Source organism: Anabas testudineus, chromosome 7 (genome assembly GCF_900324465.2).
Source record: "Anabas testudineus chromosome 7, fAnaTes1.2, whole genome shotgun sequence".
Lineage (NCBI taxonomy): Eukaryota > Metazoa > Chordata > Actinopteri > Anabantiformes > Anabantidae > Anabas > Anabas testudineus.
In genome coordinates this window covers 18,241,315-18,265,652 of record NC_046616.1, presented here as the reverse complement: position 1 = coordinate 18,265,652, position 24,338 = coordinate 18,241,315, and the positions used below count along the sequence as shown (strand labels likewise).

Genomic DNA, 24,338 nt, shown 5'->3' with positions numbered 1-24,338 from the left:
CATTATTTGCCTCTCTATACTCTGTAGGATGTTGTTTGTTTACCTGTTGGGGTTCTGGTACATGTCCCAGCCCTTTCCCTTGCAGCCGGTTTACTCATTTATTCCTGTGGACGATATTTTGAAGAAGTGCGGAGGGCTCTGTAGAGGCCAAACTGCGGGGCTGCAGGGTGGGAGTGACTGATTGGGTCGAAAGGTGCAGCAGCTCCAGATGTTTGTGCCAGAGCCACCGATCACAGACCAAGGTTAATGATAAGACCAGTGTCTACTTCCAGACCTATCTCCACGGCCTCTGCTGGTTCTAGAGGAAAAATGGGACACGTAGAGCAGATTATTAAGTGACACACAGGAAAAGTCAATGCATAGACAGATCTGTAATGATGTCATGGCAGTTTAGATTAGGCTAGACACCTCATACCATGATAGTAATGTAGCAGCAGTCTGCTGTTGATGCTAATACTCATATTAATGAACAGCTCTGAGTCATATTTAGCTCTTTCAAAGTGCTCCTTGATCCCAAATCTGACAGGAAATGAAATGCCTCACATTTTCTGCTAAATGCACATAAATCTAATTTCCTGGATAACCAGACACACTTGAGATTTTGTCTCATGTCTGAAAACTGAGACAGACTCAGAGGAGGAAGATACAAGTTACACCTAAAACTACTAGGGAGGAGGAAGACAGCACCTAAAATAGCTTGTACAGGTCTGGGTTGTTTTAAGGAACCAGAACTTGCTCAATTCAGAGCCCCATGTGAAAACACAGCATCTGGTATGAATACAGCTGAGCTGCAGATAAAGAAGGACTGTTTCGACTGTAGCTCTGGTTTTTATCAAGCGTTGACAAAAGACATGCAATAAATACAGATAAATGCTGCAGGACAACGGGACACTTGACGGGGTGTGCAGGACGTGCCGCACAAACCAAATTATGTTTCGAAATAACTAGAACATCAAGCTGCTCATACTGCCCTTACTGCAATGTTTAGCATACAGACACACGTTATTACTGCATGAAATTCATAAAGACACCAAATATCACCTGTGAATTAAATACCATTGATATTCTATTTGTCTATTTTTGTTTGTTTTTAAATTAAGCTTTTTTAAAATGTTGAAATCCAAGGTGTCTGACTGAGTTCAAAGGCTTTCCATCAATATTAAAACAGGCCTACTGTTTGTCCTACTGTGTCTTGCTTGTTGTGTCATGCTGATGTAATGCAAGTCAAATGTGGGTATCATTATTTAAGTCAGAGCAGGGAAGGCATATCTTAGGGCTGACGGTGTCATCATTAAGCAAAGTGGATACTGACCAGAATGCCATTATAAAATTGTGTTAGCCTGTGGCAGGATGATCAGGATGATGATGATGATGATGATGTCCCTGCAGAGACTCTTTTGGTTTGCTAATAAAAACACTACACTAGTTATCATCCTAACTAAAAGTGATCATTTCTGTTATGAGGATACACCCATCTAAAGCACTTACATTTAACCTATTAATAGTAAGGAAGTGGTATACTTCATTGTAAGCACTGTCCCTTTCCGTCCTGGCTGAATTAGAGAAGCTCCACATATGCCTGAGCAACTGCTACCAGCTGATCTTACCAGGCCTCCAGACGCCCTGAGCTTCACACAGCACAGAAGCAGCCAAACTCGGTCGCCGCTGCTGCTGCCGCTGCAGCCACTTCTGCTGCTGCTGCTGCTGCTGCCGCCTCCTCGACCGGCATTTTCACCGGAGAGTCCTGCTGTGCAGCTGAAGCAAAAATAGCATTTCCTCGCTGCACCTCGCCTGCATGCATGCGCTTTCTCTGGCATGGATCCATCCAAGCCGTATCCCTCCTCCCGGCTGGCAGCGGATCGACAAGATTCAAAGAGATCCAGCCGCCCCCCCCCCCTCCTCCTCCTCTCTCACACACACACACACACACCTCCCCTTTCCTCTCCTCCCACCTCCACCTCCCCGGCTGCGTCCCTCACTCCTCTGCACAAGGTCGACCAGCTTGTACCCATTTGCGAGCGTGGCGGTGCCGCCAGCCGCTTCGCTGTGCGCGTTTGCGCGCTGCCTGGCTCTACTTTCTGCTGGCGCTAGGACAGAGGAGGGGAGGCAGGGGAAGGAAGCCGGGGTGACTTGACTATTCCTGGGGGACATTTTAAACCGGACAACCGCTACACTGGCGCTTCAGCCACAAACAGGCAGCATAAAGTCATTCATGGTGGGCTTGTTCCAGTGCCATGCACCCCCCCTTCTCTCTCTCTCTCTCTTGCTGTGGTTCAGATGTCATCCAGATGATACAGATGCGAAAATAGATCAAGCAGTTATGGGAAATCAAAGGCATGCGGCGCGTACAGTTGGCATCTTTCGCATTTTCTGCGGCCCCGCTTTGATCATGCGGATGATGTGTTTGCGATCCGGTGTAAAAGAAATAAAAAGCCATGCACAGACACAGACACAGGCACAGACACAGGCACAGGCCGTGTGTGAGGGCCCGCATTCAAACAACGCAGGCTTCTCGTTACATAACACCGTGGCCTGTGTGACAACCATAACGGGGACCATCAAACCGCTCGTCCGGTGGCACAAGGCGCAAAAAAACACACACACACACACACACACACACACACACACACACACGCCTCTGTCGGCCATGAATTCATGTATTTATTATTTCTATTTCTCTTAGCAAATGTCCTCCAGTCTGCAGCAAAGCAACAGCGCGCAGCGGTTGTTGTATTGACAAACACGGGTAAATAAACAGATCCGAGCATGTTAGTGCTGCTGCACATTCCTCAGCATCAGCCAGCGGATGGATGATACTCCATCTCCCATCATGTATAAGTCCATGTGTGCATGTGGTGACACACAGGGCAGAGGCTGGGGGGGGTGTAAAGGTTTCAATATATATATATAGAGAGAGAGAGAGAGAGAGAGAGAGAGAGAGAGATATCTGCGGCTGACACGGATCATCCTGAGCATCCGATGGGACCTGCACACCTCTGAATGTGGCACACGGACACCCTTCAGTGCTGTCAGCTGTTCCAAGAAACAGAAACGTGATGCAGCTCTCGGCTGGTTTTCACGGACACACACACACACACACACACACACAGATATATGCTGTGTTGTTGCTGGTGGACAGCACACTGGCCGTGTATCCTTTGCCCACCGTCCACCTCCGTGCAGCGGAGGCCTCGCAGCGACTGTCGCCAGCTTTGTCATTCCCTCCAGCTTCAGTGTGTGTGTGTGTGTGTGTGTGTGTGTGTGTGTGTGCCGCGGGAGCATGTACGATCCATGTCGGCCTGCAAGTGTGTGTTACAGCAGTAGTTGCAGTGACAGAGAGACGGACTCACCGTGATCATCTTCTGTTTCTGTTCCCCGACAGAGCCGCAGCAGACGATCCGATCCCGTGTGGTCGTGGCTCGGAGCGGCCCGGGTGGAGGACCATCTGTAGCCTGGCTGTCCGAGGATGGTCCGGTTGATTTGGTCACCCTGTGGTGGATCTTCTCCTGTCGTCTTCTCGCTCCACTCCCTTGCCTCTCCTCCCCCTGACCCTCTCGGATCCAAGCTCCTCCGTCAAGACGGGTGAAAAGACAAATGCCGTGTTTCCGGTGAATCTTTTCAAAGTAAAACTTTTACACACGCTGGTGGAGAAGTACTTGGAATGACTACTACTACTACTACTACTACTACTACTACTACTACTACTACTACTACTACACTTTGTAAATAACCAGGATACACGTCCAGAATCACCATTTAAAAAACAGCGTCATATACTCAGGAAATGTAGCATTATTCTATAATAGAGCTACTGTGAGTACTATTGAGTACTACCTACTATTAGTAGCTATTACTTTTACTATTTTCTTTTAAACAATAGTTTAATTTATGATAAAACATCAGTTCCTACAGGTCATGTGGTGTGAATGCAAAACATGTATTTTGCAAAGTAACTAAGAGGTAACACCTGCATCACCAACAAGAATTACAATATTAGTCAGTTTCCCAGAAAAAGGCACAAACCAAAAGTTTGGATAAGATATAAATACCCATAATTTAGCTCAATGTATCATTCAGGAGGCAGACGTCCTCTTTCCTTTCTTGTGTCTTCTTTCTCCTGAGCTTCTCTCGCTGCACTTGGAGCTGTATGTTTCCAGTGTGCAGTTACTGGACCGACCGACCTGCCCCGTGTTTTTGCTGCTTGTTGTTCGTTTCTCTCTCCTCTTTCCACTCACCCTAGCGGGTCGAGGCAGATGGCCGCCCACCCTGAGCCTGGTTCTGCTGGATGTTTCTTCCATTAAAGGTTTTTTTTCTCTCTCCGTCCTTTATATTTGAATTGTTATATTCTGTAAGGTCTTAAACAATATATTGTAAAGGTCCTCCAGGTGACTTTTGTTGTGATTTTGTGCTACATAAATAAACTGAATTGAATATTTCAATATAAAATCTGTAACGTAACAAGCAACAATGTGGTGTGGAACAGGAATACTCAAAGTACAAGTACTTTAAATGAGTACTTAAGTAGCTACAGCACTTCAGTACTACAGTACTTCCACCTCTAACAACCAGCTTCATTTTCCACTGTGAATAAAGCATTTTCTATTTGAGAAAGGTTTTTTTTTTTTGCACCAAATGATGATTTGCTGCAGGATCACAACCTTTTAAGAAGCAGCTTTCATAAATTTTTAATAAGGAAAACAATAGTGAAAGTAAGGAGGAAGGGCCGACTGCAGCTTGTGGGTAGTTTTTTCACAGCCAGTCACTACAGCTGTTGTTGTGTTGCTGCTAAACAGAGGTCTTGGGTGATGAAATGTTGCAGCTGTGGGCACAGTGTCACCTTGTGGTGAGCGTGCTGACAAACAAACACTTATCAAATGCTAGTTGGGCTGGTTATGCGATGTTCCATTGTAATGACTTTAATTATTTTTTACATCATTGGATTATTTTACAATACAAATAAGCAGCATTGTGTTCATGCATCATGTTTCCTTGTGCAACTCTCTCAGTTTGTTGCACTACTGGTGGTTCTGTTCACCACTCCTGGCATTTAAGCTTTTATTCTGAAATCACCGTCCTCTCATTTCCCGTGATGTGCTGTCTAACTTTGGCTGGTTTGGCGCAGCTCTCCTCAGTCCAGGCTGAGCGAGTGGTTGCTCCCAGTCCCACTTTCAGTGACTCGGCACTCCCCCTAGAGGTGAAGCCGTGTCTGCAGTGAGTCCGGCCGCTCAAACACCTTCAGCTGTGGTCTGCAGCATGACCTGAAGGAAATACTGTGATGCCAGACTACATCTTCATTCAGATTCTTTATTAGAGTTTATCATTTCTTTTTAAGCATGGCTGGATTAACCTTTTGGGGCGCCCTGGGGCCCCTGTTGACTGTTAGTTGCAATATTATAATACTTGTGTGATAGATTATTCTTACTTTCAGGCTCAGCTTCAGGTTTTTGCCAGTTACTCACTTTAAAATAAATAAGATCAATATAAACTAAAAAAGCTGAGATTTAAAATAAAATGTCACACCCGTCTCTCTATAAGACAAGATGGAGGACGCAGGGCCTGTTAGACATGATACTGTAGCTACTTCTGTCTAATTTGCCATTAATTAAATTATATAAAGCAGTTTTAAAGCAGGTGCTGGGAGTGTGGGGCCCCTGCCTTTCAGACAGTGTGTTAAATGTATTTCTTCATTTATGTGTTTTATATAGTTTTATATATAGCTATATTATAATTTGAACACAAACAAATGAATGGTAAATTGATGTATGGTCAATACACTTATTTATATAGTTTTTACTGATTAACATTTGATATGTTGTGATAGATAAATATTGCCTTTGCACTGTTCACTGTTCTTTTTAAAGGTTTTAAATTATTCACAATACAACAGGTACTGTAGTACTCTTGCTCAAGTGTGCACTTTACTTACTTTACCACTCTTCAGCCTTTCACTGCACCACGTCACCTGCTCTAATTGAAAGGCACTCGGCTACAAGCCACAGAGGTCCACCTGTAAGACTGCTGTGGTGACACAGATCCAGGAAGTGTGGATTATGCAAATCATATTTAAGCTCTAAAAACTGTGTGCACAAAACATATTTGTGTATCGGTGGTAAAAGTCATGCCTTTGTTATACAACAGAGTCCTCAGATTACTCAGACCTACTAAGTGCATGACCTTTCTACCCCTTGTCGTCAAATTGATTTTACAATTACTCCACAATTTAATTTGCAGTTACAATTTCAGGTGGTCTCATTTGGTTAGTAATGGGTTATCTTTGCACACTTTTAACATCAATACATCAAATTTCTACACAATTATTGAACCTGACGTTTTAGTTCTTCAGCAGCGGCTCTTCCCACTGACAACGAGCTTACTAAACACTGCTGCTAGTGTCTGAAAAATGACAGGTTAGAAGATTAGTCCACTCTGATGTCTTCATTAATGTATCCATGGGTCAAACTCATACTGTAAATTTAAGCTTTTAATTATTTCAATTATGTTCTACTATTCACTTCCATCTAACTATGGTTAAGGGTGTAAGAACTGTATGATACTCTATAGATTTTCATAATATTGTATAGATAATAATAATTTGAAAAGCTTAGTGGCAGGCAGGCGTTGATTTTGTGTTGCGTTTAAACTGCTCATCACTAAAAAGATATTCAGATCCATAAACAAACCCACTTTGCATATTGTGGTGTGTTTATACTATGACTCTAAAATTCTAAAATTAGATTTAAATAATCACAGTTTTGCAATATACAGATTCATAACTCCTGTGTTGTGATATGTGTTATATCACCAGGCCCTTCTAATTACTGTGAATCAGATACCTGTAGAAAACAGATAAAACAGATTCAATTAAATAAAGCGTTGTTTGCGGACATGTTTACAGTGCTAATGCTCAATTTAGTGTCTTGTTACCAACAAGAGGCTCCAACCCATAATCTCACCTGCGAGTCTGTACTCATGTCCTTTTTGGAAGTCTGCCACCAATCCTCATGCATTACAATGAACTTTAAATCATCCAAAAAATATTCTCTTGTGTTTATTATGGATGTGCTGCTGCTGTGATTCTATAACAATCACAAACAAACAAATAGGTGAACAAACTGTAGTATCTATTACTTTCAGGTACATATATGTACTGTATGGCACGTTGTTCAGTTTGTTATTACATAACAAACTACTACACCTACACCAGTCAAATGACTGCTCATCAGAGGGTGGTAGTCCTCCTGGATGCTGCCCCCCCCATCTCTTTGAATATTCCACATATCATTTGACTGAGCAGGTTGCGAACATTTGAATCCTCGTTTCCAAAACAAATGTTATTCACAGACAAGAACGAGCACAGTGTTGGAGCAAAGCAGCACACACACCACAAAAAAAATAAAAAAATAAATAACCCAAAAAAAAAAACAAAACAGAAGGACAAACGTGTGATTGTATCCCTGTGTGCGAGCATGAATTGATTTTTGAGCCGGTGAATCCAACCTTGACACCCCCCGGGAGAGACGCGCTCTTAGTACGGACCAGCGCGGCCGCTCCGCTGATGACGCTTCATCTTAACGCGTTATTTCAGCTCCGCTATTTTCCCCCCCCCCTCGATGTCCCCCACACGTTTTTATTTATTTCTTTATTTATTTTAAATAAGCTACAGCCTCCCTGCCAGCTTCCTTTTGAATATTAATCCCACTGTCTGCTCATAGATGTATTCTGGATCCCTCGTTGTCTCCTCTAACCGATGTCTGTGCGCATCCTGCCTCGCTGCGCTCTCAATAGATGGTGCAAGTCAAAATGTCCAAATCGCCCGTAGACCCTCTGTCTGCTGTGGAAACCGGCTCTCAGTCGCATTATTTTCAGGTAAATCCGCACACTTTGAGTCGTGTATTCGTACAGGACACAGCTCAGTGCAGTGGAGCAGAAACAGAGAGCTAATGTGCTGCTACTTGTTGTTTGAATTTAAGGCGTCGCGTTTTGGCACCGAGCTACTTTTCCTGTTTTTAATGCACCGCCTGCACTGAAACTGCAGATTGATGCTTGTTCGCTGAAAATCAGCCACTGCTTTTATTAAATAGGTGCATTAAATAGTGGGTTTTAACACACAAAGAGAAACTGGTTCCAGTCTCCTCACATGTTGATACGTTTTGCTGTTTTGCATCAGGCCCTTTATGGATTCTGTATTGATGTTTATTATTCAGGTCTAATCCTCCAAGGTTCCTGCTTATCCACATGAATGCAGGGAGACCAACACACACCTCCTCATGGGACATGTGTGTGTGCCGTTTTGTATTGGTGCAAGAGCGCAGACAGACCATGACTGTGACTCACCTGTAGCCTGAATCTACAGGGCCTGACACAACACACTGCAACATCTGTGCTTTCTTATGCATGGGCTGTGATAGAGGAGGCCTGAGGGGAAGTGCCACCTGCATTACGGTGTGTGCAGCTCGATTAATGTGCTATGGGTGGGAAACCAGCTAATACTGATATCCCACCATATCCATATATTTTCATAGGGAGTAGCACTTGTTGTACTGTCATATGAGGCCACTTCTACTACTAACACAGGGATTTCCTTCAACTATTGTCTGTCAGTTACTAAATCAAACTTACGTGTAAACACAGCGAACAAAAAGTAGTTTTGTTACGTCTGTGGATGAGAAGATGTCATCACTGCACACATGCACACAACAGCAGCAGAGCTGCGTGAAGACTGCAGCACTGAGAACAGTGCTCATGAGCCCAGGGTGGGTTATATTGTGATCTATCACACGCGCCTTTGTTTTGAAATATTTGTGGTCTTGGCAAAACTACAGCTGATTATATTTGCTCCTGTAGTGCACATCGCCTCTTCTAAACTGAAGTTGAGGGTCATTTTTAGTCCAAATGATGTAATATTATATGTATTGTTCTGTTTTTCTCTCTCCTGTATGCTCTCTTTAATCTCAGCTGCCCAGGAAGTTGCCTAAACGGAAGAGCCGTTTCAAACGATCAGATGGCAGCACGTCTTCTGACACAACATCCAGCTTCATCAAACGGCAGGTAGAAGCCCTCATCGTCACTGCCTTCCTTTTTTATGCTGCATTTCAGAGCTGTCTGCATAATTTTGTTTAGCCCCTATCGTTTTTTTTTTTTTTTAGTTATAATCTCCTGGTTGTGAATCCAGGTCCTTCTTCTACTGACTCACAGTAGTTATATATAAATACATCTGTAGTTCTGTTGTCCTGTTATCTAATTCATGAACATTTCTGCTCTGCATCTTCAAGCACAGAGCAGTCCCCCTAGGTGCAGTTGTTGTTTTTCCCAGCAGAGGGCGGCAAAATGCTTGGAAGTGAAATGTGTTATCCCAACACAGCTCAGCTTTTTAATTAGTGTTTTCAGGTCAAGCATGTGCAGAAGACTTGGTGTTATTTAAGATGATCTGAGTGACTCAGCAGCTGGTTTGATGGTGTATAATTATTAGGGCAGTTTTATTACAGATGATTTAGACATGTCACCTGGGAAGCACAGCTGGTTGTAGTTTCACAGAAGGTCCCGTAGGAGCAAAACATGATCCCTGTGGGAGTCAGGTTGTGAAAAGTCAAGAGATTTCACCATGCTGTTACATCCCAAACAATCCTCGAGGTTCATCAGCCTTGATACAACAAAAAAGGAAAGTTAGGAGTTAAGAAGGATTCAAATTAGTGTAGCCAGTGATTCATCAATTGCTGATTACTTCTCACTAATAAGTTAATCGATTAAAATCTACTGATAGTGCAGAAGATGAGGTGTAACTGTTGAAAGTCTACCTGGTCACAGTAGCCTCAATAGATTTCCCTGTGCACAGAGGCCACGGAGGCCACGACTACCACAACGTGAAGACAGGATAGGATGATTTCATTTAATGTTTTATTGTTCTCGTGTTATTTTATATGATTTGGAATGAATGATTTAATGATGTAATTAATGATTTTAGGTGTGACAATATAAGATCTGTCCAGCGACAGCAGATGAACATTAGCTGACACATTTACAGTGATGTTTAATATTGTGTGACGTCCATGTCAAATGAAGCAAAGCAAAGTAAATTGACGAGGAGGAATTCCCATCACTGCCCATTACACCAACCAATAAAACAGCCCTAGTTTGTAACCATTATATGTTCTCTGTCAACTGCCTAACAAGAGATCTGATGCACTTGAACAGGTGATACTTGATAATACAGCTGGAATCGAAGAACTGAAAAATGCTCTGGATGAGAATTAAAAGTAACCAGAGAGGAGGTGGAACTGTGTCAGACATTTGGGTCAGAAGAGGTAAAGAAAAACAAGCCGTTTTTGGAATCGTCAGTCATCCAAAACTATTTCTCTTGGATCATGACATATTGTTTTGCCACATTGTCAATACACAGCCCCATAGCTGCGTTACGGAGTGCAGCCAAAAGACGTTTCCGCATTAAAATTCACTTTGAGGATTTGAAGGGCTGGAGGCTTTAAATTACATTAAGATAATAAGTCATTAGTTTGACACCTGCAAACATGAAATTCAAACGCCGTGCAAAGCACTATTAACACGGGGGGGAATGTGGAGCAGCGTAACTGAGACGTGTTAGTGAGAAAGGGGGAGAAAAGGGCTGAGTAGACATCTTCTGCAGGAGGGCACATTAGTTATCCTGATTGGGGGGGTGGGGGGGGGGGGGGGGGGAGGGGGCTTAATGACAATGTCTAGATTCCCTGAGAATATTGCACATCTTAAAATATTCATGATGCTCATTTTGAAGACTCTGGCGATGTGATTTGTGGGTTTATTGTTCACACAAGCTTTCAGTCTTTACCCCCTCTGAACACACACACACACACACACACACACACACACACACACACACACACACACACACACACACACACACACACACACACACACACCCCCACAATAGGTGATAGGACAGTGTTTTATGCAGAAGGAGTGAATTACCCAAACAGAAGATAGTTTCTTGTGTGTGATAGGGGTGGGGTGTCTGTGGAGGAGCAGTGGAGTATGACTCATTTCTGCAGCAGTATACAATAAGCAGTACGCTGCCATATGTGGCTATGGATGTATATGAATGTATGCATTACATGTGTAGCACGAGGCTTTGAAACATAAGGGGAACTACTGGGGTATGTGACTGTAACAGCCGTTTCCACTCTGTGCTTCTGTTCCTGGGCAAAAATTTGATGTAGATTTACTGAGCAGGTTTGATCAAGTCATACAGAAGCTGTGTTGCTTGTTTGTTTGTGTGTGTGTGTGTGTGTGTGTGTGTGTTGTGATAGGACGAGGTGGGGTAGGAATAGAAAAGAAGGTGTTACCAGCGTCTGCTCCAGTGCTGGTTGTTCCTGGTTAGGGGCTGGGACACAGCACAGTGTGTCTGCATTTAACAGCATGTAGTATATGAAGAGGGAGGGACTGGCAGCAGCGGCAACACCACATTAAATGAGTAAGTACAAATGACTCCCAGCGCAGCCGGCTTCTCCTTCTCCACGTCTGTAAGTCCTTTGCTCCTGTCTTGCTTTGTTCCACCTTTTCATAACCGCTCTCTTTTGTCTTCCTCCCTCACCTTGCCTCCTCTCTCCATCAATGCTGTGTCCCCCATTCCTTCACCTATTTCACTTTTTGATTGCCGTCATCCGGTGTGTACTCTTCACACTTTTTTCACCGGGTTTTGTGATTGATCCGCTTGACATACAGTACGCCTGGTCTTGACTTCGCTATTGATGTAAGCGCGGGTTGATTTATTGCATTGTGTATCAGAGAGCTCTGTGGATGTGTAACTTGCTGACATTGAATTACGAGTGCACAGTTAATCGAACACTTTTTGAAATTGGATATTTGTCTAGCCTCCTGGATTTCCAAATCGCTAGAGCTTGCAGTTTGTTTGTTTTTTGTTTTTTGCTCTGAGGGACAGGTGTTTCAGTCTTCTAAATAATGTATTCTGCTGTTGTGCAGAATTTGCTTCCTGCAAGTAAAGTCAGCGACATTTTTGCACCCCCTACATCTTATTTTGCATTATTTCAAGCTAATGTACTGCTCATTAGCATGCACTTGCATTAACTTTACCACCAACCACTTTGAAAGCATGCAGCAGACTTTGGAGTTGTGTCTTTCCTACTGTCCAGGTGCCCATTGCTTTTGGCCATGCTAGCAGCGTGACTTAGAGGACCACAACGTTGTTCTGTCAGCCAACACTTTAGTCCAGACTGAACGATCTTAACAATTAGGAGGATTGAATTGTCATGAGAGTTCATACAGATGTTCAAAGTCTTCAGATAATTAATGATATTAACTTTGTAACTGTTCATTTAGGTCTACTATTACTATCTTCAGAGCTAATGACAATCTCAGCTGGTAAAAAGCAGGTGAAGGAAAAAACTATGGGCAGGATTTAAACTACAGGACCAGTGAGTTCACTAAAAAACAGTGACTGTAATTAGTACTGGGAGGGAACTAGAAATAACCACATAGACACTATGGACTGGATTAAAATCACTGATCAGGTCAGGGAATATAAAAATGAGTCCGCCCCCCTAAAACTGAAAGATATTGTGCTTGATTGATACTGTAAAAAATAAAATATAGAAGGATTTGTATTATTTCTACTGTATACGTTATACAAGCTGGTTAAAAAAATAGTGGAGCATTTAACAACTGTATATTTGACATATTTCCCTGAGGGGTTGGTGGAGACCAAAACAGAGCTAAAAGGAGTGGGAATATAATTTAACACTGAAGTAATAGTATGTCAGCGCTGTGCTTCAACTTTGTTTTCTTGTTATTACAATCACAATATTAGTTTCAATCTTTACAAATATTACATGAAAAATATTCAGTAACTATAAATAAACAGCATAAAGGTTCATAGCATAAATATCACATCCACCAAGCAGTCAACTTTAATTTAGAACAGTATTTCCTCTAAATCCTCTCATTCCTTCAGATTTCCCTTCATTCAACTTGTAAGTGGTTTATTGAAACCTTTATTTAGATTTGCATTGCTCATACTCTACCATCGCTAACCAATTAACTAACCTACAATTTAAGAACAGAGGCCGTGGTGAAGACATCTGTGTCTTGCCAAAAGAAAATGGGTTGATTAGATTGTAAATTGTCGAACCACTGAAGAGTGTATCAGTAAATTCGTGTTAAAGCGAGTGTAGCAATCCCCTGCTGTTTTGTCCCTGGACTGTGGGATGTCTTGGCCCTCCTGAGGACTCAACTAGCTGGATGACACACTTCCCTGGCAGCCCCTCCCTGTGGAGTTGAGGCCATCAGTGTTGCAGTGTGTGAAGAATAATCACAGAAGCAGAATAGGAAGGAACAGAGTTAAATTTAGCCTCCAGACGGGAACATTAGCAGTAAAAAAAAAAAAAAAAAAAGCCAAGACATCCCTTTGACCAGACCATAAAAATGAACTCAGTCCTCATTGCACTCTGCATTGCAGCTTAGCTTCACCTGCACAATACTCTGTTTTCTGGTGTTTCCAGTGCTACTCTCAGGGCATGGTGTTTCCAGCAGCGGTCCAGGATTTCTAACATCATTTAACAGCGCTGTGACATAACCCCTTTCCCCTGCGCCCACCAACATAGTTATTCCACTTTTATGTCTGTGTGTGTTTGAGAGTGTTCCCAGAAAAATCAGATTCATGTCTCAGTCAGGCTCTAACGCCGTCCTCCTAATCAGCCAGGTATGCATCCCTGTGCAATCTCTGTGTCTCTGTCTTTCACGGTCACGGTCCTTTTCCTTCCTCCTGTGCAGTATTTCCCGCTTTTTTTCTCCGGTCTACGATGACACAGACGTCTGTGTCTCACTCCACTCCTTCATCGCACTTTATTATGTTCTAATCTCATCTTCCCCCTGAGATAGCCTCGCTTTAGCTCATCGGATAAATCGTTTATACCTCTCTCATCTCTATAACCGTCTATCAGTCACTCTCCGTCCTCGTAAACATCCTTCTCCTTTCAGGATATGTTGTCAACAATATTCCCCCCTCCTCTCCCTTCTCAGTCTCTCTTTCGCTCGCTCTCTCTCTTTCTCTTTCTTTCATTCCTCACCCTCCTTTTCTCTCTCGGTGCTGCTCTGGCACTGGTGCAGTGTTGCCTTGCAGAGCTGCTAAAAATCTGATCTAGTTATCTAACATAGAGACACACACACACACACACACACACACACACACAAAAGAAACGAGAAGAGGTGTTCGCTTGCTGTGGTACTGTAGATGAAAAAATGATTTTGAATTGTATGTATGCATTCTGAAGTGCAGAGAAGCAAAGGTGCTGGTTGTTTTTCATACCAGGACACTATTTTTTTTTTTTTTTTATGGTATTTTGAGCCTGAATTTCCTTTTGTTGTGCTGCTGCTAATTGGTCCTCCAGAGGATCTGGCTGTATATGTTGGCAAGATGGATGACCAGGACTAAGTCACTGCACTCCGGATGAGAGGAAAAGTGAAAACTGTATCATGTGCTGTTTTTTGTTTGTATCTTACTTAATTCCTTGCCTTCTTCGCAAGAATCTCTATTCGCTTGATCGTCTCAGTGAATATTCATTTAATTACGGATACTGCAGTTACCTGTGAGAGGGTAAACGGAGCCTTTTCCTTGTCTGTGTCGTTCTCATTCACTTCTTTTGTACTTTTCATGTCTTGTCTGTGTCCTGCCTCACCTTTCTCTCCTGCCCGACTCGGATTTGTTTTTGCTGCAGCAGTTCTCTTTATTGACAGATTCAGGACTGAATTCCTTCAGTGAAGCCAAATAGATGCCAAATATAGAGAGAGCACACGCACACACACACACACACACACACACACACACACACACACACACACACACACACATACACACACACACACAGTCCCTGAACAGCATCGAGAACACCGCTTCATATTGCTCTCCATTTCAAGTTTTCCTCTTTGGGAATCAGTATCATGGTTACTGTTCTGAATGTTCATAACATACAACAGGAATTAATTTTAATAATAATATTATTATTAATATTATTAATATTATTATTTTTTTATTTGTTTGTCAGTGTTGATTCAACTTTTTATGTTCTCCATTAATTCATTAATGGAGATAATACCCAAATATGTTCAGTTTATCGTCAAGGCAACATGGAGAAAAGCTGGGCTGGCATTTTTGCTTTAGAAAAGATGGAATGACTGTAGTTGCTGGTTAATTTTCGACTAATTGCTTTGTCTCTGCGGTGTGGAACAGGGACATTTATGAAAGTAATCACATAGATGCTCTTATGGGTTCTGAGTAAAGGCCAGCAGCAGCATCTATTAAGTGATTTTCTCTCCTGTACTTTCTGTAAAATGTCTCGCTTTGTTTACTTTATCTGTTGCTCTCAGCGCAATGTGCTAGCCGTCCCTAGGATGTGTTCTCAAACAGCTTACAATGAAAAATGATAGCCAGCATATTTTTTGCTAATGAGAAGCTGTCCTTGGAGGATAACCAGGGGAATAAAGGATGTACTGTATATGTGCTGCACTGTGGGGGATGATGGGATGGATTGGGGCCAAGCAGAAGAGAAGAGGAAGCAGTTGCCTCCTTTGTGCTATATTTGGTCTACCAGAAGATGGCTGGTGTGGGAGAGCAGCGCACTGTGCTGTAGAGACACATGAATACAGACATATACAGTATTTGCACGCACACCTGCACACAGCAGCCCGCAGAACGGAAATCAGATGAAAGCAGAAGTATAATTGCAAACAGCACATATGTGTATCTAACCTCTAATCTCTCAGAAGAACTACTGTCATGCAAGAAATGAAATTATTAATTCCTGTGTCAGGAATATTAATCCGAGCTTGTCCACCTCTGACTCTCTCCTGACAGGGGTCGGCTGATTCGTATACCAGTAGACCGTCGGATTCAGACCTGTCAGCAGAGGAGGACCGCGAGGCGTATCGGCGTGAAGCCGAGCGCCAGGCACAGCTGCAGCTCGACAGAGCTAAGGTACATCATAGTACTACTGCACAAAGTTTGAGGAGCTAAATGTCTGCCTCTGCAGCTCCAGGAGAACTAAATGTATGTGGTGGTGAAAAGTAACTAAGTACATTTACACCTGTACTTAGATTCTATACTTAGATACAGCTTTGAGGTAGGCCTATTACACTTGAGTACTTCCATGTACAAATATTATCTTTTTACTCTACTGCAGTTATTGAACAGTTGTTTCTAGTAACAGTTCAGATTATCAATACAAACATAGTTAACAAACACAGATGAGTGTATAGATGATATTCTAGGTTATTGATCCTTGTGAAATAAAAAAAAAAAAACTGCCCTATACACTGATGGTGCAGGTGCATGTGAAGGTCTGTTACATATTAGATCATAAGTCATGTCCCATAGTCAGTGTGTGAGATGTAAAAGCAAAGGGCAGGTATAAAGATAGGTTCATGTTGGGCCCCCAGTCAGCAGCTGTGAGCAGGAGGGACAAACTGTGAACCTGCAACATGCTGAATAGCTACAAGTCCATTGTCTTATGACTTGGTGCCAGATACCACAGAGCAACTTCAGACATCTTGTAGAGGCCACACCCCAGTAGTAATTATAATATGTAACATTCTTCATTCTGAAATGGAGCTTTCTTCACAGTGAGCACATGTGGTACTAATTATTAGTGTATATTTTGATTCCAGTATTTTGTACTTTTCTTAAAGTTTATTATCTACACTGTCTATATATCTGTACTATAGTTTAAAATTAAGAACTAACTTTCTTAAAATTAAATTAAAGTCCAACACAGTTTTATACTAACGCTTACTAACCAGCGTTTGCTTGTTTCTTGTTGTTATTTACTGCTTCTACAGTCCAAACCTGTAGCATTTGCAGTAAAGACCAATGTGAGTTACTGTGGCGCTCTGGATGAGGACTGTCCTGTCCAAGGAGCTGCAGTCAACTTCGATGCCAAAGACTTCCTGCACATCAAAGAAGTGAGTCATTGTCTGCTGCTTGTGAAGATGGACACCTTCTTACACTAAAGCAAACAGTTACCAACAGTGACACGCTGCTCTTGATGTATTGAACTTAACAGAAGTACAATAATGACTGGTGGATCGGTCGGCTGGTAAAAGAGGGTGCAGACATCACCTTCATCCCCAGCCCTCTACGTCTGGAGGCAATGAGGCTCAAACAGGAGCAGAAACAAAGGTCATTAAAGACATTTAAAAAAAGGCATCAAAGCACTCATAGTATTTGTTTCCACAGTGTAAGTTTGATGCATTTGTGTTTTGTTGTCACAGGAAAACAGGAGGGAACTCCTCCAGTTTAGGGGACATGGTGACTGGGAGCTGGAGGACCACACCGCCCTCTGCAGGTGAATGTAAGTACTCCAACCCTGCCTCACTGCTGGAAGTGAGACACACTCATTCTCTATCTTCTCCCCTTGTTTGATGGCTGTTTTTTTTTTTTGTTTTTGTATTCACAAGCCAAACAGAAGCAAAAACAGGTAAGCTCTGGCACATGGTGATGACACAGAGTTTGCTCATATCACAAATAGGACACTGTCAGAGTTGTCTGCATGTCTTGAAAAGAGCCACTGATAAAAAAAGGGGCCTTCAAAATATACAAAATACTATATAACTCTGCTTGCTGTAAAATGTATTTTATTTTATTATTATTACTATTATCTATAGTGGCAAGGAAGCTACCTGACTTTCACTGTATGTGTGTCAATATAAGCAAAAACCTTAAATATCTTTAAACGACAATTTTTCAATTAGTTGATCCACACATTAAAAAAAAAAAAAAAAAAAGCTTTTCACAACCCCATGTGTTTTTTTTAACCCATGCTCTCTCTGTTCTTCATCCCTCTCCCTTCGTCCTTCCCTATTTCTGGCAGGAACACGTCCCTCCCTACGACGTGGTGCCCTCTATGAGGCCGGTGGTCCTCGTGGGACCATCGCTGAAGGGCTACGAGGTCAGCCTCTCCCCATTTCACCTCCAGCAGACACAGAACAGCTGTCTCACGATGCTCTCTTTCCCTGCTGAATTCTTATGTTACGTTTAATATTACAGGGAACTTGATTGGGAATTGTCTTTGTTCTGTATCCGTATATAAGAATATTATATGTTTAAGCATTTGTTTTCTCTTCTTCCCACCAAGGTGACGGACATGATGCAGAAAGCTCTTTTCGACTTTCTCAAACACAGATTTGAAGGGAGGTAGGTAGAAGGGAGAAATCAGATGTGTTCAGTAAATCTGATTCAACATTCCTCTGTCAGTATTTTTCTGTGCACTTTGTTCGCAGAATCTCAATCACTCGTGTCACTGCCGACCTGTCCTTAGCCAAGAGATCAGTCCTCAACAAAAGACCCATAATGGAGAGATCCAACACTCGCTCCAGCCTAGGTAACTGTGCTTTATGTGTGTAGCATTTTTTCAGAGCTTCATTCTTTATTAATACTAATATTTTGAGGTATTACATTTATAACAGTAATAAAAATATGGACGTATAGTCCTTTGTAATAATAGCTATTTTTACACATATGCGACTGTGTCCTGTCTGTGCAGCTGAAGTTCAGAGTGAGATCGAGAGGATATTTGAGCTCGCCAAAACCCTGCAGCTTGTGGTTCTGGATGCGGACACCATCAACCACCCCACACAGCTCGCTAAAACCTCCCTGGCTCCCATCGTTGTCTACGTTAAAGTTTCCTCACCAAAGGTGCAGTAGGTTACGTCGCGCAAGAGCTTCGGACCCATGCTGCATTGCCTTCCTTCATCTACAATGTCGTTTTTACCTTTCTGTCAGGTGCTCCAGAGGCTGATCAAATCCAGGGGGAAGTCTCAGAGCAAGCACCTGAACGTGCAGATGATGGCTGCAGACAAACTCTCTCAGTGTCCCCCTGTGAGTGGATGATGCCGGTTGATTTCTTTCCACTGCCAGAAAGCTTGGCCCTTCCCAATCAGCCTGTCTGTACATTTTATATCCATTCTCTGGCACCATCTCTCACACCATTCATTAATCATTCGATAATTCTTTAGCTCAAGCTACCTCCAGTTTGGGTTTGTTAGCTGTTGACATTGAGCTCAATCACAATGAGTCTGAGTCTCTTTTTTTTTCACATGTAGGATTTGTTTGATGTCATTTTGGATGAGAACCAGCTGGAAGACGCTTGTGAGCATTTGGCTGAATACCTGGAGGTCTACTGGCGTGCCACTCACCTCCCAGGAAACACCCCTCTTAATCCCTTATTGGAGCAGAGTCTCACGGCCGCGCCTTCTGCCATCTCCAGCCTACAGGTGAGTTTGTCTTCACCTGTTTCAGAGCATGTCGTAATATTTTTAAATCTTGTTGTAAGACTCTCAAATAGGAGTCGTGTTTCGAACATGTCGTATGTTGTCACTCTACCAGCTCTTCCCATCTCAGATTCTCACTCGTGTGTTTTTATTTAATTGTCTCCAGTTGTCTTGTCTGTCCTCTCACTCATGCTGAACATTTTTGCAGTTTTCTGAAACACAGGAATTAATTGAATGATCGCTTGCAAAATGGGGTGAGTAGTAGGGTTTACGTATTAAATATAACACTTTGTATTTGCACTATCCACCCCAGCAGTCCCTCTTTAGCACCTCCTGACACCTAAACACCACACAGTGGCTGACAGTGAATGAACAGCATTGTATTCATTCAGATACACAAAACAAACGGGACGTTTTCTATCTTTTTCTTTCTTTTTCCTTTGTTTTTTTTTTTTTACATCCTGCCTCATTTCCTTTCCTAGTTGATGGTCTCAGGTGAATCATCATTGCTTCACAAGCTTTCTGGGAGAAAATGTACAAAGCAGCTTTGCTCACGCTTCATTTTAAAGCCATAATTGAGAACTTAATGTTTTAATATCTGAAAAGTTTGTTAAAAACGTCAAACCGTTGGAACCATCTTTTTTTTTTCCAAGCATGCTTTGTGAATGTTTCCCGCGCTCACAGTGGCACATTATGCAATCTTGGATGAAAACGCAAATCAAACGTATATCATCACTGCTTGAATAATGTAATCATCAGTGCTAAATCTGCAGTTTACACTAAACTGAGACCATAACATCTGTACAATGGCATTTTATGTCAGAGAGGAACCCCCTCAACATTCATCCTGCTGTTTCACTCATTCACATGTTTTCTTCAGTGTGTGTAGTATTTAAAGATTCTGCCAACACTACTGCACTACTGCATGCCAGTAATTAGCATCAACAACCCCCTAAACATTGTACAGTTATTTAAACAGGATCTGATCTGTATAACCAGGCAGAATAGAGAGGTTCTAACCCAGTGGGTGTTAATGTCAGGTCGTTGGTTCGGACATGACAAAAAAATCATTCAGATTTCACACATCCACAATTACTGCTCTCTGTAATCACAGCTCCCCTTTAACTTTTTATTTAGCATCACTTGATATATCAATATCACTCATCATATCACTATGATATTTAGTTTTTATTAAAACAATTCTGACATGTCTGAATCTAGTTGACAGGTAGGAGACAGTTACTGGTCTCTGCATTTGTCCTTTCTTAAGTGTTGCAGTGTAAGACGCGACAAAATCCACTCTTCAATGTGTGTGAAACTTAATAAAATAAAACAACGAAGCACAATCTGTGGAAACAAAAATAGGCAGACGTCTGTAAGGTAGCTCACTAACTCCGACAGCTGGGACGCCGAATGTGACATGTAGGATGTTGTTTTGTATTTAGTTTTTATTAACATTTTTAGAAAGGTCTCTATTCGAGCCTGCGACGCACAAGAAGAACAATTGCAGGAACCAGTGACTTTTGCAAAGTGCAGTTGTGCATGTAGATGTTGTTTTAATCCATTTAACCCCATCAGCAATTAAAGTCACTGTAAAAAATCGTTTCAGTTGAGCAGCACTGTGTGAGACAGTGTAATTCTGATTCCTCTGTAAGACTCTGAAAAAGTCACTGAATCATGAAAAACTGTATATTGCAGCAAATAATAAAGGCTCTCTAGGAAATATGTGCAGTGTCACATGTTTATTATGGATTGTCACATGACAATGACTTTTTTTTCCCCCCTATGACTACTCAAAACTTCCAGAACCAGCCGCAGCCTCGTGAGGCAGGGGGCTTGCAGGGTGACGAGGAGGAGCCAGGCGAGGATGCCCACTCCCCCTTGGAGCAAGACAGTCTTATGCCATCTGATGAGGCCAGCGACTCCCTGTCTCGTGGCCGGAGGGGGAGCCCGTGCCACAGGGCTGGTGAGGAGGACGAAGAGGAGGAGGAAGAAGAAGACGAAGAAGAGGAGGAGGATGAGTACGCTTCCCCCTGCCATGCTCGCACATACAGGGACATGTACCCCCCCCACCGTGGGCACACGGGCAATGCCCACAGTGCCAACGGGCACGAGTCACAGGACAGGCTGCTTCAACGTGAAGCTCAGCAAGATCATAACCTGAGAAACAACCGCCAGCGCAGCCGCCCCTGGCCCAGAGACACCTACTGAGGAACAAGGGGCCCCCCCTCCGGCCTCCATATCAGCACCGAGATCACCCCAAACCCTCTGACTGTCAAACATTCCCAAAACACGATTTAGAGATGAAAAAAAACAAAGAACAGCTAAAAAATCTTGAATCAGAAACAAACAGAAAACTGTAGGTGTTTCGTCTTTACAATCTCTCTATTCCTTACTCCCAGTTTTAATTTATCGAAAGTGCACTGACCTCTCCGGGGTCAAGACATTCAGATAAAGGTCAACAGGGCTACACACCTCCGCAATGGAAAGGTTTCAGGCTACCAGCTGTACGCAAACTCAAACTTTAGCTGCTTTGCCTAAGGTTTCTCTATTGTAGGATGTCTCATATACTGGCCTTAAAATCCCTAAGACTTTAAACTCTCTTTACTATTGCATGTATAATTATTTCGAGACTATTTGCACATTAATGTCAGAACAGGAATTAAATGATCTTTACGGATAAACTAATGTAGGAATGTCTACCGTCGAATCCATTTATGAGGAGTAGGAATGCATTTGATGACAATGTACATACTGAATGGGCTCATGGTTTAGTTTCATTGCTTCTTTATTTCTTTCTTTGGTCTTGATTTTGGTTAATATGGACTTGCTTGTTGTTCCAGAGAAATGTTTCCATTTATGTGTTGAGTCAGCCTTTTCTCTAAAGATGGTGAATGACATTTGCGCACACGCACACACACACACACACACACACACGCACACAGTTTATCGGTCACAGTGTAAGTAAGAGGTATGAAGCTGCAGTACAGCGTCAGTATCACCTACAGTACACGATGTGCTGGGCATCACTTGTCTTTGCTGTTGCACAATCACTCTCTTAACACCTCTAAAACTCTTAAAACGGGCACAGAGAATGTAAACACAAATACGTATGGGAATGTTGTCTTTATAGTAAGGAGCGATTATTTGCCAAACTGCTTGTTTACATTGAATCATTCGCATATATCGAGCACATGCTGCCCAGCTGCAGCTCCTCTTCAAATCCAGGCTTCAGAGAATGTAAGCTTGCATGCCTTTTGCACCTCCAGCACCCACTGGTGTCTCCGACCCCAACGATCGCCCTGTAATCCGATTGTAGCACGTTACTGATTGTAGCATCCACAGTTCCTGCACTTAATCTCACCCCCTCGTTTGTTTGTTTGTTTGTTTGTTTGTCTACGTTTGGTGTACTGCAGTTTTTACAGTTGGTTTCGAGGCAGATCCTCAGGTGTAAGTCCCACACAGTAGTCGCGCTCAACTTCCATGTGACCAATGTGTTGTGCTCCTGAAGGACTCGTAGCACCCCGTGACGCAGTGCCATTCTGTTCCTGCTCTGCTTTCAGTCCATGACCAGTTGAACACAGTGGCCTGCTTCTGTTCACACACAGGGTCGATAGTGTCACAGCTGGCTATAGGAATTACTGGTTTACTGCTTCCATGTCTCACAGGTATATCTATCTAGTGTTCTGTATATTTTGAAGAGACAAAAAAAAAAAAAAAAAAAAATCAGCATGATTGAAAAAGAAAAAAGAAAAAAAATCTATGCAAGTGTTGCATGAAACCTGATTGTTTCTTTTTACGGTTAAGTATTTTAGTAATGCATTGATTCTGATTCTCCTCGTCTTCTACCGAGAGTCTCGTCTACGGGGCTCCTCACTCCTCACACCACTTACACCACTATTACTATTACTAAAAACCAGAACGCATCCGTTTTATTTATCCACAAACCATGGATGGATGTTTTTACCACGACAATGGGCGGACGCTGCTTGACGCACTTTTAAATGTCACTCACAAAAAATTGTCCCAGATCAGGCCCACCACTTTTTGATTTGTGATAAAAGGAGCGAGTGGAATATTAAAGCCCTGCATGTCTTAGTTCACCAATTAGCTATTTTCCATCCTACTTTGGCAAGTATGTTCTTCAAAGCGGACCAATTCAGCAACTGATGAAGCAGTTGAGTTTTTTCAATTTATGAAGCACAATTTTTACAAGGGTTATAATTTAGTTTCCTCCGTCTTATTCTGTATGCAATACTAAGCCTAACATTGAAAAACTTTAAACGCCTTAGACCATCTGGACTTCCTCTTTTGTGTGAGTAGAAAAAAAAAATTGCACTACTTTTCTTTGGGATGGTTGCTTTGTAATGCAATAACTGCACTAAATATAACTATATATCCACCAGACTACCAGAGCGTGCTAGCGTGACCCAACACGCCTCTTCCCTCGAATTATCAGAAGAGACAGCAAATGTGTAAAAAGTGAGACATTTCCTGCCTGATGCTGTATAGAATGCTTTCTATTTGAAAACAGATTTACAATGCTAAGTAAAATATGACTGAATAAACACATTTTATGTACTTTTAACTGTTTGAGTTGTTCCTGTTTTACTGTCACACACTTGATGAAGCATACGTTAGTGTTTAACCTTAGTGATCCCCAACCGATGTGACACCATCAGACACCAACCAGGCAAACTGGGCAACCGCCCCCAAAAGGCAGATACAGTGATTTGATTGGTTGCAGATCTAGTCTTGAAGTAAGAATCAAATTTTGCTATAGACTGTATTAGTTTGATATTGATCAAGAAATCATTTATTTGATGTATATTGATTGTTTGCTAAGAATACTCACAAATATATGGATATTATAAGTTGGTACCTTGGCATTTTTGACTTTTTTAATAAATGAACATATTACACACATTTCAGTTATAGTGCACTGATTGGTTTCTAGGTGGCTGTGGAAATAATGTAAAGTTTTTGCTCTTTATGAAGTTCAGTTAATTTTTGCTGAGTGACAGAGTACGTTTTAGATGACACTCATTACCTCCTAGATATCTGGTCAGGAC

The 24,338-nt window shown here is 42.3% G+C and overlaps 2 protein-coding genes across 3 annotated transcripts in view; one reads left to right on the top strand and one right to left on the bottom strand.

Annotated features, from left to right (window-relative positions):
• Nucleotides 1-3,605, bottom strand: part of adcy6a (adenylate cyclase 6a) — a 33,641-nt gene extending 30,036 nt beyond the window's left edge. Inside the window, exons 1-2 of the mRNA XM_026367860.1 lie at nt 3,351-3,605; nt 44-298 (exon numbers count right to left, since the gene is read on the bottom strand). Coding sequence (XP_026223645.1) covers nt 44-63 — 20 coding nt within the window. The 5' untranslated portion in view covers nt 64-298; nt 3,351-3,605. The remainder of the gene's footprint in view (nt 1-43; nt 299-3,350) is intronic.
• A 4,076-nt stretch (nt 3,606-7,681) lies between these two features.
• Nucleotides 7,682-23,829, top strand: cacnb3a (calcium channel, voltage-dependent, beta 3a). Of its 2 annotated transcripts, XM_026369022.1 has the most exons (15): nt 7,682-7,866; nt 8,956-9,048; nt 15,857-15,976; nt 16,837-16,959; nt 17,061-17,176; nt 17,269-17,348; nt 17,455-17,474; nt 17,868-17,945; nt 18,132-18,190; nt 18,277-18,377; nt 18,540-18,691; nt 18,779-18,874; nt 19,099-19,269; nt 19,475-19,520; nt 21,073-21,156. In XM_026369022.1, the coding sequence occupies exons 1-14, from the start codon at nt 7,786-7,788 to the stop codon at nt 19,502-19,504; spliced, it is 1,320 nt and encodes a 439-aa protein (XP_026224807.1). In that variant the 5' UTR covers nt 7,682-7,785; the 3' UTR covers nt 19,505-19,520; nt 21,073-21,156. The 2 variants fall into 2 exon arrangements, with proteins under 2 accessions (XP_026224807.1, XP_026224806.1); XM_026369021.1 differs by lacking the exon at nt 19,475-19,520 and having other exon boundaries at nt 21,073-23,829.
• Nucleotides 23,830-24,338: the final 509 nt, after the last annotated feature.

Excerpts from the sequence above, each read along its gene's own strand:
- cacnb3a (XM_026369021.1), top strand. The coding sequence starts at position 7,786 with ATGGTGCAAGTCAAAATGTCCAAATCGCCCGTAGACCCTCTGTCTGCT. Across the intron at positions 7,867-8,955 it reads CTCAGTCGCATTATTTTCAG|CTGCCCAGGAAGTTGCCTAA; the intron begins GTAAATCCGCAC and ends CTTTAATCTCAG. Across the intron at positions 18,191-18,276 it reads AAACACAGATTTGAAGGGAG|AATCTCAATCACTCGTGTCA; the intron begins GTAGGTAGAAGG and ends CTTTGTTCGCAG.